The sequence below is a fragment of the Orbicella faveolata genome, unplaced genomic scaffold (genome assembly GCF_042242905.1).
Source record: "Orbicella faveolata isolate gen_17 unplaced genomic scaffold, um_ofav_v1 contig_15, whole genome shotgun sequence".
In the NCBI taxonomy this organism is placed as follows: Eukaryota; Metazoa; Cnidaria; class Anthozoa; order Scleractinia; family Merulinidae; genus Orbicella; species Orbicella faveolata.
Window position 1 is genome coordinate 1,332,501 of NW_028301542.1, and position 16,111 is coordinate 1,348,611.

The following is a 16,111-nucleotide window of genomic DNA, read 5'->3' on the forward strand; positions in this document are numbered from 1 at the left end:
GTTTTGTTTTCTGGGATCTGAATGCGACATACAAATGCCGAGTTGAATGATGTTTGACTAGGGTATAAATTAGCTTTGTTGTGTTAAGCTTCTAGATACACTGTTCAAGTTCATGTATATAATTAATACAAAGCCTTCAAATAAACATAACGATTTCTTATCTAAACCATAATACAAGTTTTTTCCTTAACACACAACGCGACGAAGATATTAAACTGCAATTCTTTCTCAAACCTTCGTTCAGGAAGTCTCTCCCGTTTTAGACGGGTTCCTCCAGGGCTTCAGATGTTTATTTCGCTAATTCATTAAACGACTTTGTAAATAGTTTTAAACCTACAAGAGTGGATAACACTTACCTATGGCTTGTGTTTGAATCCTGTTTCGAGAGATAAGGAAACAAAATTGTCTCTATAGCTAGTTCTGTTTGATAACAAGCTCTGAAGTTAGTAAAAAAAAGTGAATTATACACACCAGCCCCTCTTCATATTACATCTTTTGTTTGCTCACTTGCGTATTTTGAATTGGAAAGTTCTCCTTTGTGCAAAACGCCTGTCAGTTTATGAAGCGCCTCGAAAAGAGGTTGTCAAGGATGTGTTTATATTATTTTAAACATATGTTTAAACTATGTTTTAAACGAGCAATTAAAACTTGGGAAAGAAACTTGAGGGACTAACACTTGCCAAGGAAAAGCTATTTGTGTGAAATTGGGAAGTGATATTTGGGATGATCTGCAATGTTAATTGGGTGAAATTTTATAGGGCTTCAGTGAAATTCAAATACAACACTGTCATGTTAATTCGATGCTACCCTTGAGCTATATAAATAAAAAATATAGTAATAAAACAGGTTAAATTCTAGGCAAGAGATGCGCAGGCGCAGTAACGTGTAAGTGCCTTTTGTTATCGGAAATTTTCCAAACATATATGAGTTATTGACCGAGTGTGAGGTCAAGATGGCTGGATATCGGCCAAGTTCTTCTTTTGTTTTTGCATGTTAATGTTAATGGACCGAGACGGAGTCGAGGTCCATAAACACGCAAGCAAAAAAAAAAAAAAACGAGGTCAATGTCAAGCCATCTTGACCGAACAAGCTTGGTCAATAAAGAATTTATTACATGGCTTTCGGGGAAATATTTCTTGCGGGACAAGGCGGGTAGTCCCGGGTAGCTAATCACAGCGCAGGATTTGATTCATCTCGCCCGCTCGCGGAGCTAGCCACATAATAAAGGAAGTTAATTGGTCATCAATACCTTACTGCGCCTGTACATCTTCTGTACTATAGAAAATCGGCCTTCATCGCTTATGTATTGTACTTGTGATGTTCAAATCTCGTTCAAAACAGTAACAAAAACAACAAAAACAATAACAACAACAACAACAACGACAACAATAATAATATAAATGCTCAAAATACCCGATATTTGCCGAAATTCATCAGATTTAAGAATAGAGGTCATGACTATGTAAAACATAGTTTGAAAGAGGTGGATAAAATTATTTTCCACCTTCACAGCCCTCTATTAGGTTGCTTGGCAACAGTTACCAGCCAACCACACATAAACATCCGAACAAGTAAATTTGATTTTCAGTTCAACAGATGGCTCGTTCAAGATTCAGTCTCATATTTTCTACAGTTATAATATGGCTCAATATCAATGTGTCGTATTTTCAGACTAAACATTTTCCATAAATGTATGGTTGTGTAGATCAAAGAACGCCGCTTGGAAACAAAGATTGCCTTTTCAGAAAGACTGGGCGGAATATGCACATACCGCCATAACACATTTACGTGTTAGTATAGCAGGCGGAATCGGATTATTATAAACGAGCCTGGAAACTAAATGAACCTTTTACCTTCGCGACAGTAGAATATAATGGACGAATTGCTTTTAGTCCCTTGTCAAATATATTTGAGGAATTATGAGAAAAAAAATGGGTCTTAAATGAGGCGGAGTTTTAAAGACAGCCATTTCGAAGACCTGTGACAGTAGTTTTTTTGCAGCTGTGTTTTTAAGTCAAACACGTTCGCATGCTGTCGAGGATATATATCGCTTTGACTGGCATAGAAGCAAAGTTCGTGCCTTTGATGTCTTCCTGTAGACAATAAAATTTCGCATGGTACGTATTTAATTTAGCTGTATTTATTAGAAGAACAACCTGGTAATGAAGCAAACACAAAAAAACTAGGGTTTGTGTTGATTGTACACATGCAATCAAAGTAAACGTCGAGAAATTCCCGAAAATTTATGATAAACATGTCAATTCTCCTTAAAACAACAGTGCATTGACATGCAAACAAGTTATGAGAATATAACTTATTTTACAATGGACCAGAGAGTACCATCAGCAACGAAAGATTAATAAAATTAAGAAGACGAGATAGACTGACTGCAATTAGTCAAAATAATTTGAATATGCAAAATTAACGGCGTGATGCAGTTCTTACTTTATTTGCTTTCAGTGAAGCCATGACTCTGATCTTTAATAAGATGTTTAGAATTCTGTGTCCGTAAAACAACAACAAAAAAATTTAGTGATTACAATCAATATTACTAATTTCTGCTTACGCCTTAAATTTGAGGATTTTCAAACCTTAGCCGGTTATTGCACCGTTTGGAGAACGATCTAGAGAAGTTGTTTTTATTTTCGACTTTAAGTCGAGAAATTTAAAGGAATTATATTCATAGCGTGAGTTCGGTACATTACGAGCTATTTTGATTGACGAGAAATTTGCATAGCGTTTTATTGGGTTCAAGCTTTAATATCAATACAATTTATTTTTTGCTACAATCTGATCCTGATATAGAGACAATTTGGCTGCTGCGAGAATAAACTTCTCTATAAATGTAATATCTCAAGGCTAATTTTCTTTTTTCCTTTTTTTTTTTTTTTTTTTTTTGCCGTTTCGCTTATCAAAGGCGGAGGTTTTATGGTGCATTAGTATAATTGCTGTTATTTTCAACAACTCGCCTCAAAGTTCAATTAAACTCTTGAGTCTGCCGAAGTTTCATCGCTTGTTAAGAAACTAGTGCCTCTGAAGCCTTCAGGCGCGGAACGGCACAAAACAAGGGTTTTTAGCCTCGCCCTCAAGCTAGGGTTGTGCGTGAAGTAAACTAGAGGATTTGCAAAGCTACTGGTAAATGTAAACATATAGGCAAAGGTTAGCAAGTTGTCGGAATACTGAACATCTTTGCCAAAAGTTATCCAAAGCCAGACGACTTGGTGAGGTAACATACAAACTGCAAACACTATCACAAACAGAACAACCATGCGAACCGCGCGAACATGTCGCGTTCGGCGTTTAAGACGCGCTTGACGTGTGCCTGAAATAATCTCCGCGCCCTCGTGTTGTCCGCGACGAATACGGAACGCAATTCGAGCGTAACAGAACGTGATGATTGTCAGGGGAATCGCGTAGTGAAATGCGAACAGTCCAAGCGTGTAAACTTGGCTACCGAGTGTTCCCCATGTCTCAATGCACTCTCCGTCCACAAGCCGCAAAAACGCTCCGTATGGTACAACTATTATCAGCGAAAACACCCAAATAAACGCTACGGTTGTGCGCGATGATTCCCGGCCCACTTTCCTTCTCTTCAAATGATTCACGATTCCTCTGTAGCGTTGTATGCTCATAGCAGTGAGAGTCAACACAAGCGCCCCAAATGGCGCGGTCTGCATCGGCCATAAAACATGGCACATGAACGAACCGAACACCCAGCCTTCCTCCGAGAACAACAAGGCAAAGTCAATTGGTATGGAAGTCACAGCGACGGCAGTTTCTGCCAAGATCATATTAACAAGAAAAACGTTTTTGTGCGAAGGTAGTCGACAACCTTTGCACAAAACCGCTAGCATAGCAGCGTTTCCCGTCATGCTGAGCACAAAAATCACCCCGTAAAAGATCTGCTGGACAATTCTCTGAGATAGAAAAACTGGGATTTCTTCCGCAACTGTGGTGTTCTTCGTTGAGTAAGAGCTGTCCATATGGTGATATATCGAGCCGTTCATCTTTTTTTTCCCCCGAGATTACACCTCTGTTAGTGTGAGTCAGTGTGATTCGTTACCATAAAAGACAATATCGCACATGCACAAGTTGTGCTCCACAGTTTGCCGATTCAATTGCAAATCAATTATTCGCTTGTTGCTAACTGGCCCGATAAGTCAATTTTTCCGCCTCATTTTCGGAATATTAACTGTAGGTTTCGGGTTAATATATGTTTTTGTCTTTTTTCAACGTCTTGTTTTTATGATTGAGAGAAACGGCGTTGTTTAATTAAACTTTTATGTTATCGGGAGGTTTAAAGCTTCGAATTAGTTATTCATGCCTCCGATGGTAATTAAACAGGGTTGGTTTTATAAAACACTTTGGCTGACAAAGTCGTCTTTGCATTTAATAAGGACTGATCCGATCGACGCAGTTAAAAAAAGCGACCTCCGTACCCGCTCTATCATTATCAAGCACTTTCTTTCAGACATCACGCCGTAAATGTAATTTTATACTGCTCTCTCGCTTTCCTCGAAAGATCATCTATTTCGCTTTAAGATAACGTTTAATTGAAAGGCGATCTGATCATAAATATTTGATCTCTGGGTCACCGCTGGTGACAATAGAGTTGACCCTTTTCACCTTAAAGAGCCTTGCGCACAATTCTTAAACGAAACAACACCATATATAAAAGAACTACTCCGCAATAGAATGCAATTGAATGGCCACACAACATGATTTTATAACAACCTTAAAAGCTCCGACTTAACATTAAAACACGCCTCCCCATGAATATTCCGTTTTTTCATAGAGATTCCTGGGATGAAGCCAAATGAGGGAATAAAGGCAGACTGTAAAACGCAACCGAACAAATAGAAAGAAAAGGTGATTGTTACGAGCAAACAAAAACTTCAGCCTGTGGCGTCAAGCAGGTGTGTGTTAATGCACATTTTGCTCCATATTTGTGATTCGAATGAATGTGATCGAGGCGCGAACTTATTTCAAAGCTTTTGTTTCTATTTGCCAACAACGCAACAAGAACTCTGTCCTTTTTAACCCTATCTGAAATCGCATGTTGTCAGAATTATTTTTGCTTGTTTGTAAACTCGGTCGACTTATCACTTCCACCGTGCAGATTTTTTTCTTCCGATTCACGAAAAAAGAAAGCCGGTAATGTATATATCTTGCTTCCAGGTTGTTCTACTTCCATTATCGAGGGCGAATTCTAAAAGAAAGTAATAAGGTTTGTTATCTGATTCAGATATGGCTTTAAAATCACCCCAGACTTTTTGTCTTCATCGAGTGACGCCTTAAGTCAATCTTTTTCTTCTATTCAAGTTTTTCAATGGCTTTACTCAATGCAAATTAAGTATCAGAAAATGTTTATGGGTTTTGATAGCATTACCTTAAGGTCATAATCATTGAGTGGATGTACTAAATTTGGCAATTTTCCTTTGGCGCAATTGAACGACTATTCATGTTATTTCTTCGTTTTACACCGTGTAAAAGGCTTTTACTGATTATGCTTTTGGTAATCTTGGCATAAACGTCTATGCAACACCAAGCAAGTGCGTTGTCGGGAAATCGCCAGTCACTTATACTAAGTGATCGCTATAAAAAGACGCTTACAGATAAGTTTTCTGTAAATAAAATCAGTGTTGCAGGAAGCTATCAAGTATTTTTTCTTTCTCGCGTCTAAGTCTGTGAATGAAACCTTGTGCCCATTCAAATGAAAGCTATTGAGCAGTACTTTCATGTGGCACTGTTTATTATGCTTTGCAAGGTGGTTCTAACTTGTAAGTCTGAGGATGAAACTCTAGTGTGTGACCATTCAAATGAAAGCTATTGAGCAGTACTTTCATGGGTACTGTATATTATGCTGTACAAGGTGGTTCTAACTTTTAAGTCTGTGGATGAAACTCTAGTGTGTGATCATTCAAATGAAAGCTATTGAGCAGTACTTTCATGTGGCACTGTTTACTATGCTGCGCAAGGTGGCTCTAACTTTTACTTCTGTGGACGAAACCCTAGTGTGTGACCATTCAAATGAAAGCTATTGAGCAGTACTTTCATGTGGTACTGTATATTATGCTGTAGAAAGTGGTTCTAACTGTTAAGCCTGTGGATGAAACCTAAGTGTGTGACCATTCAAATGAAAGCTGTTGAGCAGTACTTTCATGAGGTACTGTTTATTATGCTGTACATAGTGGTTCTAACTTTTATATCTGTGGATGACACCCTAGTGTGTGACCATTCAAATGAAAGCTATTCAGTGAGCAGTATTTTCATGTGGTCCTGTTTCATGTGGTACTGTTTATTAACGCCTCGCATTGTACCCCAAAAGCGATTTCGGATTAATTCTAACTTCATCCGCTTTGCTAACCACAGTTTATAACTGCGTCGAAATCAGCGAGTATTCATTAAAGATAACGAGACTTCGGGTGGTTGCTAAGTTTTTCTTTTTTAATTTTAAATAACCATTCTCCGTTTCTTAATTATCAGTCATTAGTTTATTATATACATTTATTACAACTTCATTTGGACCTAAGACTATTTTATTGATCCTTACTCTAGATATAAACGACTATGCACGTTCTGAGCTTTATTGGGGGCGCGATAGTTCTTGGGATTGTTGAAGTAGATGTTGGAGAAGTCAAGATGGCGGAAGAACATAACAATCTGATCAAAAGTTCGTGTTATAATTACGGCCTCCAAACTGAAGCTCGTCCTCTTAACTGAATCTGAAAATGCTGTGGCTCTCTTTTTTTTTCTCCAAAGTCTCCATACAATTGAGAACACGACAGTTCATTGGCTCAGCCAGTTCGGTATTTATCTTAGAACATAACAAATGTGTCAACAGATGCCATCTTTTTATCTACCCAAACTGTCCCAGACAACCTTGCACGCTTGGGTCGTGCCCAGCCTCTCTCGAATTGGTAGTAGAGAGTTCTCTGCTAATATATCTAACACAACTACAGTTTACCATGATTTCGGTAACTTTTAGTTTAGAAAAGTTGCACGAGTACCTCAAGAAGATATAAACGAGTGCCTCGTGACAAATTTACGCAACGGAATACGTGATTCTCGTATCCTGTCTCACTCGTCCCGGTAAAGTTTTTTTTGGTAAGAAAAAAAAAAAACCCTTTAGATATCGTGACAGAGCCCCTTAATATATTTCGTAACAAATTATATACATATATTTTCTCAGTAATCGTACTCAAAATACAAGAAAAAAAGATTGATATCTAACTAATCAACCTCGTTCCCAGGGTCTTCGTAAAAATCGTCGACGAGAAGGCTCTGGGGACAAGGTTACCTTTTTCATAGGAAAGAAAATGGAAAGAAATATGGTATCTCAAGATTCATTTAAGCCGTGGTTTTGTAACGAAGAAATTAAACGTTGTTCTTGACCTACGCAAATATAATTTTATCTAGAAGAGGCAGAGACAGTTTCAGTAAACTGACGACATTTCTATATAAGCTTAATTAATGAAACTTCTTTAGTTTTCGGCGAACGTTTTGTAACAACCATTGACGTTTGAATCGATTCTCGCGAAAACAAGAGGCAGAATCCCGTTCACAGAGATTACTTAAAGCAAAAATAACGCAAAAATATATAAATATTGTAATTTCATTTCATTTAGGCTGCTCTTTTATAATTTCGTACCCATATCTCCCACGGTCAACGCCAATGGGTGGAGTCTGCATACAAGATTAGTCACCATGGTGATGGGATCTGTAAGCAACATGCGAATGTACTATGATGTTATAATAATGATAATGATGATGACGATGAATGCTAGATTTCTGTGGCGTTGTTCTGTTGTTATGTGGCGTATCTTTTTGTCCACTCCCTGGCTATTCTATCGTGCTCTTCTCTGTCATTGACATACTGTGTTGCGATGCTACCAACCAAAGGATCGGCTAAACGACAGATAAAATAAATATATAAACAAAAATCTTCTAAGCATCGCTAAGCTGGAGAGCACAGCCGGAATCGCTGACAAGTGTTTCATCCTGGGTCAATGATGGTCACGCACTTGTTACAGGTATATATTTCCTTTTCATAGGCTTTAAGTATAAGGCTTGGCTCACACTAGCGACGTAACCTTATGTCGTTATGTTCATGCCGTTATGTTGCTATTACGTATGTCATTGTGTCAAGACGTTCACACTGCAAACATAACGGCATATGTTTATGTCGTTACGTCGCTAGTGAGAACTTGGCCTAAAAAAAATTATCCACCTCGGGGACAATAAGCTACGAAGATATTTACCTCAAATTCGATAAATAATTCATGATTCTCGTGATTAAACTCGGCTTTGCGAAAGTACAGAAGTGTAGCAGCCTTCATAAGCTTGTAATTCTTTTGCTTGTTAGCAGCTGTTATTGTTTTGGGGCTAGGGGCATTGTTTCTGTTGTTTGTTCTATTGTCCTCTCAAAGGATAACAAGCCATTCATACGAGACCTTACGAGAACTGCTACCCAACCCCTGAAAATAATTACGTTTTGAGTTCATTTTACCTGGATTACAGTCGGTGAGAAGTGAACAAACGGAGAGGAGAACTTTGGAAATGGTAAGAGCTGGACTCCAACTGTCTTTAAGAATGTCCAAACAGACCACGCCCTGAAAATGATACAAGAATGCTATTGGCAATCGATCCCTAATTCAGAGTCTTTCGCCGGCTGAAAAAATTTGGAAACCATTTATATGAAGCCAAACATTTTTCAAGAAGAACTCAATCAAAGGAAGATTGAAGTGTTGTATAGGGCAATTACTGTTTAATCGAGTGTCGGAAGAAATTCAGAATTGAATGGACGAACGAAGGAACGTGCGGATACCTACTTACGTACGATCGATCGATCGATCGATCGATCGATCGATCAATCAATCAATCTTTATTTGTTCTCAATCTTGCTAAAAAAATTACAATGTTGAATGAAAATATTAAAAGTAAAAATTAGAGTACTAGCTGCCTGAAATAACCAAAGGGGCTAGCGGAGCCAGGCAGCCTGTTAACATCAGCATCATACGAGCGTACGAACGCGCAACAAACGAAAGAGCGACCTAAGGAACGATCAACGGTACGAAGGAAGATACGTCCCACGACCAGATGTATGTACATAAAGGATGAAAGAATGAATGAACAAAAAAACGAAAAGACGAACGTACGAACGCACGAACGTACGATCGAACCAACGTACGAATGGCGCTCAATCGAAAACTACGCTCAAATATAATTCACTGACCTGGCTGTTGATGTTACAGTGGTATATTCTGGTGCGGAAAGATACCTGTCAACAAAAACAACACGGAACACTCTTAGAGCTGCAAACAACGATCCCCTTTAACCCTTTGAGCCCCAAAAGCAATTCTCTTTACTGAAGAAAAAAGAAATTCTTATGTCATTTAAGAGAATTTAGAGATACATCAAGACAATATAATCATCGTTTTCGAAAAGCTCCGTTTTCAAAATGTTTTCCGTTCATGCGAAAACGCAAAGCCGGCGTTTTAAAATTCCTCGGCGGTTTGAAGAGCGTTTTCGAAAAAGCTCCGTTTTCATGATGGATTAGTGTGGACGGTAGGCCTAACCGTAGAAATAAAGCTGCGTTTCCAGATTCCTCCGGCGAAGCGTGGAAGGGGTCTTTATGTGGGTTAAGTTTTAAAGTTCTTCTTCCAGAAAGAAGATTTAATACACGAAGCGAAAATCTAAAGACGAACTAGAGAACGGGAAAATAGAATGGCCAGGAGATCATCTTCACCAGAACGCGTGAGCCGGAACAAGGTTTTACTTTGTGGCATGCAGACGGAATCCTTATCATCTTTTGCACATTATTACCGGAAACATTTGCTAATCAACACCGTGCTAAAGCTTATCAAGTTAATGATATTATTGTGGGTTTTTTTTGTATTTTCGAGTCACCCTTTGACATTTCATTATTCTGTAGACATGACTCGAAGCGCTAAATATGTACACAGGTCGCTGTTTATAAATAACCCCGAAAATAGTTTTTGTCTGAGAGTTTTCGAATTCAATTTCGAAAGGGTTTGCGGAGAAAGCGCAGCAGATCAACAATTCTTTTTTGCCCACTATAAAAGTGCTTTTGTCAGATTAAAAGGAATATTAAATAAACGTTATAAATTAAAAACAAAATGTTGAGACTTATATTAGATCCTTTATTAATGATTGTCGAGTGACGCGAAAGGGTTCATAGCCTTTGTACTAATTACAAATCATTTGGCACAAATTCACGAATTGTTTATATCCTGAGAGCTCTCAAGCTCATCTAATAGCTGCTTTTTGAGGTCAAGAGCATTTTCACTTTTCACTTTCGTAAACGCTGGGAAATGTCTGCATATTTACATTCCAGAAACGAGTAATTTTCATAAATGAAATAAATGGGTACAAACATTACACTTTCTTACCAAGACTTAAACACCTAATTAGTAGCTTTTTTTCAAATATAAGACCAGTTTACAATTTAGTGAAACACTGAAGTAAAATTAAGAAATAGTGACTTTCTTACCTTTGGGGGTTTAAAAGGATAATCCGTTGGAAAATGGATATCAAGGAAAAAGACTCCTCCTTCGTACACTGATTTCGGAGGACCAAGGATTGTCGAGTTCCATTCGTAAAGATTGTCACCTTTGGGTCCAGCGCTGAGGAAATAAAACAGACGAGAGGTTAACCGTGATAAGAGAAATAAACTTCATCGGTTTACCGCTTGCTGCTTGTAGCCTTTTTCATTAAAAGCCTTGTTAAATTATTTAATGTGGTTAAAAATGTTTTTGTGCATAATTATCGGTCTTTTCGCAGGCCGAATGACCGATTGTTTATAAAATATTTGTACGTTACAGGGTATTTTTAAGGTAGAAATCTGTATCAAAAATCTTTGTCTGTCTGATTGGGTCTTCGTTAAAAGAAAATCTCAGTTTTTCTGGCACAGATAAATATTTAGAAGAAAAATTACTTTTGTGTCGTTATGGGTAACTTTAGACAGATGACATTAATACCGTAGAATAAATTAAGACCATTTTGCCGCCAGCTTAAAATTGTCAAAAATTATATCCGGTGAACTATATTACTTTCTTCTTTTTGCTCAACGTGCGGTCAAGATGAAATGAATCGTGCAAACTGATTGGCTAACGAAAGGCACAGATATCTTTATTCCGGACCGCTCGCGCGTGCTGACAATTTTTAGCAGCCCTTTCCTATGTTAAATAAAAAAATAATAATAATGAAATCTTATTAATGAAGCTTACGTGGCTTTCTGAAAAGCAAGGCTTGTCGTTGAAAAATTTCATAAATTTACAGTAAGGACTTTTCGGAAGAAACTTAACAAAAAGGATTAGTCAAAGTGCAATATATAGCTGGGACGATTAAATTAGTTAGTAGAGATAAATCCAATTTACGCTGCTCAGAAAATTCCTCACAGTTTAATTAATAATCATTTAAACCTACTCTGTCCTTCTTCAGTGCATCCGAAATTTTTTGGTTCAGATCTATGCCTTTTTGATTTTATGTCAAAAATTCACCGGATTGCAGAGATTTATGGCGCAATTTGAACACTACTCGTTAACACGTTGCTTCATAAAGCCTGTTACATTGACAAAAACATTTATCTCTAGTGTATTGTACAGATTACTTAGTCTGTGTACCGTAAAACGTTTAATGTTGGTCCTTAATATATCGCTTGCGAAGTGGAAAGGAAATATCTTTTGCAAATTCTTAATACCTCAAGTGTTCCTTGAAGTCTCGTAAATGGCATTTTAATCAGAGAATCATAGGTGGTTTTGATCAGGGCATTGCACACTGACTTAGCACATTAAAGAATTTATAAATAATGTAGAAAACCGCGGCATCATTTTGGAACAATATAGGGTCAATATAGACCGCCTTAACCTCATTAATAATACAATATTGTACAATGCAGATTCATCGAGTAAAAACCGTTTGAAGTTGTAAACAGTAATACAAGCACAATGTAAATGTTTTTGTCTTGAATGACATATTATTTACACCCACGAGAACTCACAATTTGACTACAACTAGTTTTATTTGTTTATGTAAATTTTCCCACGACTGAAATGAAATGATCAAAATATAAAACATGTAAGATGGAGACCGCGTGCTGTTATCTATACTGGCTGGACAAGGCTAATTACAGCCTGATCAAAGCAAAGTGCAGCTTACTCGGACAATATTTTAATAACTTAACGAGATTCTTTCCCAAACGGTTCTCTAATGTTAGCATACGTTTACTAAGATAGGCGGTCTTGTGTTGTTTGAATTTGCTCTTTGCCAAACTTAATGGAACACTTAGCAGCTCCAGTGATGTTAAGTAGTATGGACCTCTGCAATTAGCAAAATTCCAGACGATTAGGCAAATATTGCGTTTCCAAAACGCCATAAAAAAATATTGAAGAACTAGCTACAATAAACGACAAGAAATCCCCGTTATCAAATTGAACTTATGTCGACTTTTGCTTGGGTAATGTTTTAATGAAATGACCGAGTTGAGAAACCGTGTTTTGCTTGAAGACTTGGATACGAAATATTATTGCACGGCAGGTGAAATTGTGCATTTACATACCATATATCAAGATTGGGAGACGATAAATCAAGCATTTTGCCGCACAACGCGGTCTCGCTAAATGTTCAGTCCTTTAAATATTTAATGTATCAATTACAGCATTTCAAAAATTACCAAAGACGAATACAACAGCTTGACTGTGGAAAAGGATAGAAGTCGAATACGATATTTTAACCTCTGTCGCCAGAAAAAGGAGTTTATTATGACAAACAGTTGTCAAGGAACAAACCGTGCGCAGCCAGGCTTAGCATATCTAGTTGAAGTTAACAAAACAAAGGCTCTTTGCACATTCAAATCCCACGTGGCTTTATAGTAAATGTCTTTACCACTTAAAATAAATAATTTATCCTTACGCGTCTATCTTGTTGGCAGAAATTTCCTAATCGGGGGCATATTTGATGAGAATTCCCGCTGTTTTTTTAAGCTGGATAGGAAAATCGTGTTTTGCCAGAGAACCAGTCGTGTTGTTCAATATAGTAATGATCAAGGCTTTATGGTAACCTGGCATAATTCAGGAAACAAAACCGTGTAGATCTATTGTTTTCAGTCCAAACAAGGGATTCAGGAGTCTGGTGTCTTATTTGAGGTCGAAGGATGAGGAAATATTACCTGCAATTTGGTGGAGGATCCAAAGCGATCTCGGCCAGTTCTCGCTGAATTCTGAAATACAGTACCGCAAAGATTACTTGTAACATGTAATACAAAGACAACCGCGAAAGCTGAATATGCTAATGAGCCGATATACCCCAACATCTTTACCCGTCGCGGACGGCCCTGAATTTTGAAGAATTACATACTCTGACAGTTGAAGATGGTCTGTTTGGTTCCTTTGTTCAAAGTAAGGCAATTCTTTCGTCCTTTCCCTAAAATTACAATAAGCGGGGAACGTCTAGAAGTTAACATGCAAATTAGAGATCAACTAGTCACATCATTGTCAGCTTTCCCCTCCACCTATACTCGTCTGTGCAAATTACGCGAAATCCGCGGTGTCAAGGATTTACCTACCTCTTAGCAGATGTTGAAGCTGATTTCAGGGGCCGGGGGCTGGCACCCCGGCCGCGAGCGGCTCGCTTGCCGTCACAGTTATCCTGAGGGGTTCTCCTCTCGCCATCAGATGAGGAACTCAATGCGCTGTGGTTTGACATGACCAGCACGATGAAGAGACCGTGTAAATTCACGCGACGAATCACGAGATCTGGACGCTGCCCTATGTGGTAGCAAATGTACACTGATTAAACAGCTCCGGGTCATAGCAGCCCGTCTCGCGCGATCACGGCCTTCTGTCTACCGGCAAGAGAATTCAAAGCGGCTTTGGTGATCCTAACATTTGGACGGCAAATAGACACCTTATTTTGGGCGAACATTTCTCACCGCAGGACAGGAGAGTTGAAAAACAGCACGTGACAACTTTATGAGAGATTTGATTAGAGGGCAGTGACACATTTAACATGGCGGCCTGGTCTACCGGAATAAGAACGCTTCCTATTTTCCTCTGCGTACGAGAAACTTGTGAGCCACACGAGTATCAAATTATCACCAATAATGCTCCTTTTAGACGAAGAACAATTTCCGCTGGTAAATACACGGTCTCTTTGCGTTTAAACCGGACTGAACGCCTCTTTAAAGGAACTAGTCGTGCTTGAAAGAACGTGTCGGCCCCAACACGAAGGAACGCTTCTTACTCCGCGGTTACGTATGAGCAAATCATTGAAAATATATCAACACAAACTATACTCACGTACTCGCTAGATGATGGTCGATACTTCAGGCGTAAAAAAAGGCTGTTTTGGGGGACGTGTGAAGATTATCAAAGGTTTAAAGCTAGCGTAGACTGAAGCAGGAGCATCTACCGGACACAGATTCAACAGCTGCCAAACCTGAAAGCCAGCGCGCAAAGCATTGTCAGTGGTCTCCGCCTGTCATAGAGACGTCATTAAGTTATCAATGGTTTGCGTCATAATACCAATTTACCGGCTATCGACACAACGAAGCAACCAACCAATCACAGCGCGTGTGTGGTGCGCTATTGAGTGAGGTCGAGTATCATGAACAGCTGCCGATGTCTCCCAGGGGAATATAACAATGCACTTGTTTCGCTGATTGACATCCTGTAGGGTGAACACAATAACGGCCACAAGAACTTTGTTTGTTCTCCAGAAAACAACGTCGATACACAACTGGAAACTCGAATCATTTCATTGACAGTAGCGTCGTCAGCGGATGTAAAATGCGATAAAACAGAAGTTATTTACTGTGTTGTGAAGTTTGACTCAAATGCGGTTTACCAACCTCACCGCGTAAGAATTTACATTCCTAAATTTCCCTTGAAACCTGAAACACTGCGAAGATTTTCTGTGGGTCTGCTCGTTATAACACTTACGCTGGTTTCGCGAATTGTTCTGAAGTTGCATTTCCGAGGTTATTATTGGAAATGTAAATAAAAGTGAGATCGTTCATTTTATTTAAATTTTCTTTGTGTCAATGTAGATTGCTTTGCGTTTTACAGGGATGATATATAAACATAATAAGGTCAGGTTTGACAAACTTTGACCAACTTTCGTATCTGCGGTTTTCGAACCGGAATCGCTTAAAAATTCCAGACATCCGAGTTATTCTGAAATTAACGCGGTTAACTGCTTTCAGTTCTGTATTTGTCAAATTTACGAGTTCAGGTTTTACCCACGTGGCAAATATAATTGAGAGTACAATTGTCAAATGTTGGAACATGATATGAAACAAGATTACTTGTCGACCTCAACTTATCCAATCTCTCTTATAAAACGGCTTTTCAGCCGGTATCGTAAGAGCGGTCTATATCAGCTTATTTCTAACCGCTCGACCTCTTGGTGAAAGCAATATTCAGTTCTTTCTAACTGTAACAAATAGCAGTGTTAGAGCTGTTTTGTAGTTCTGTTGTTGTATATAGCCGTTAATAACCTTTTGAACAATACGCATATTGCACCGAGTTAAACAATATGTTTGCCTTTGTGTGAAGTGCTATTAAAGTTTTTACGCTTCGATAAATCTTTATGCTTGACAAGGCACGAAAATTCCCAAGGGAGCTTGATAGAAAGAATCTATTTTTCCGATTAGCCAGATAATGAACTATTAATTACAAGATTAGTGTTTTATAGTCTTGAATAATACCACTCAGAAGAAAAACAACATTGCAGAGAAAACTGCATTGAACAGCCAGGATTTTGAAGACTTGTATGCAAATTTCTGCCTTGCAGTGCTCATGAAAAATTAATGACATGCAGTAATATTAATTTCTCTATCGCTAAGGACGTCGTTTGAACAAAGAATTAATATCAGCTTTTTGAATGGTTTTATTGTATGTACACCCGTACTCAGAAATAATTCATTGAGCAACTGCTCGAGGTATTGCCGACTGCATAAAAGATTAAGACAATATTTTGCGCTGTCAGAACGCTCCGCATTAAACAAAATGCAAAGCGTTTTGAAATCGAATACTATATGCCGGCTTGACGTGACCAACAATTGAGTAAACAAGACTAAACAAAAGGTAAA

General features: G+C 38.3%; 2 protein-coding genes across 3 annotated transcripts; both read right to left on the bottom strand.

The window, feature by feature from the left end:
- Positions 1–2,863: 2,863 nt before the first annotated feature.
- LOC110069146 (neuropeptide CCHamide-1 receptor-like) lies at positions 2,864–4,245 on the bottom strand. The gene has a single exon (XM_020776617.2). It carries the CDS (start codon positions 4,005–4,007, stop codon positions 2,982–2,984), a length of 1,026 nt encoding a protein of 341 aa, XP_020632276.1. The 5' UTR covers positions 4,008–4,245; the 3' UTR covers positions 2,864–2,981.
- A 2,181-nt stretch (positions 4,246–6,426) lies between these two features.
- Positions 6,427–14,504, bottom strand: LOC110069068 (ubiquitin-conjugating enzyme E2-24 kDa-like). Of its 2 annotated transcripts, none has more exons than XM_020776524.2 (7): positions 14,319–14,504; positions 13,586–13,787; positions 13,190–13,240; positions 10,514–10,646; positions 9,236–9,280; positions 8,510–8,612; positions 6,427–7,908 (listed from the first exon to the last, which is right to left on the bottom strand). In XM_020776524.2, exons 2-7 carry the CDS (start codon positions 13,723–13,725, stop codon positions 7,811–7,813), a joined length of 570 nt encoding a protein of 189 aa, XP_020632183.1. In that variant the 5' UTR covers positions 13,726–13,787; positions 14,319–14,504; the 3' UTR covers positions 6,427–7,810. The 2 variants fall into 2 exon arrangements, with proteins under 2 accessions (XP_020632183.1, XP_020632182.1); XM_020776523.2 differs by having other exon boundaries at positions 14,323–14,500.
- Positions 14,505–16,111: the final 1,607 nt, after the last annotated feature.

Coding starts and splice junctions, on each gene's coding strand:
- LOC110069146 (XM_020776617.2), bottom strand. CDS start 4,007: ATGAACGGCTCGATATATCACCATATGGACAGCTCTTACTCAACGAAG.
- LOC110069068 (XM_020776524.2), bottom strand. CDS start 13,725: ATGTCAAACCACAGCGCATTGAGTTCCTCATCTGATGGCGAGAGGAGA. Junction 13,241..13,585: donor GCTTCAACATCTGCTAAGAG/GTAGGTAAATCC, acceptor ACTGTATTTCAG/AATTCAGCGAGAACTGGCCG. Junction 10,647..13,189: donor GATCCTCCACCAAATTGCAG/GTAATATTTCCT, acceptor TTATTTCCTCAG/CGCTGGACCCAAAGGTGACA.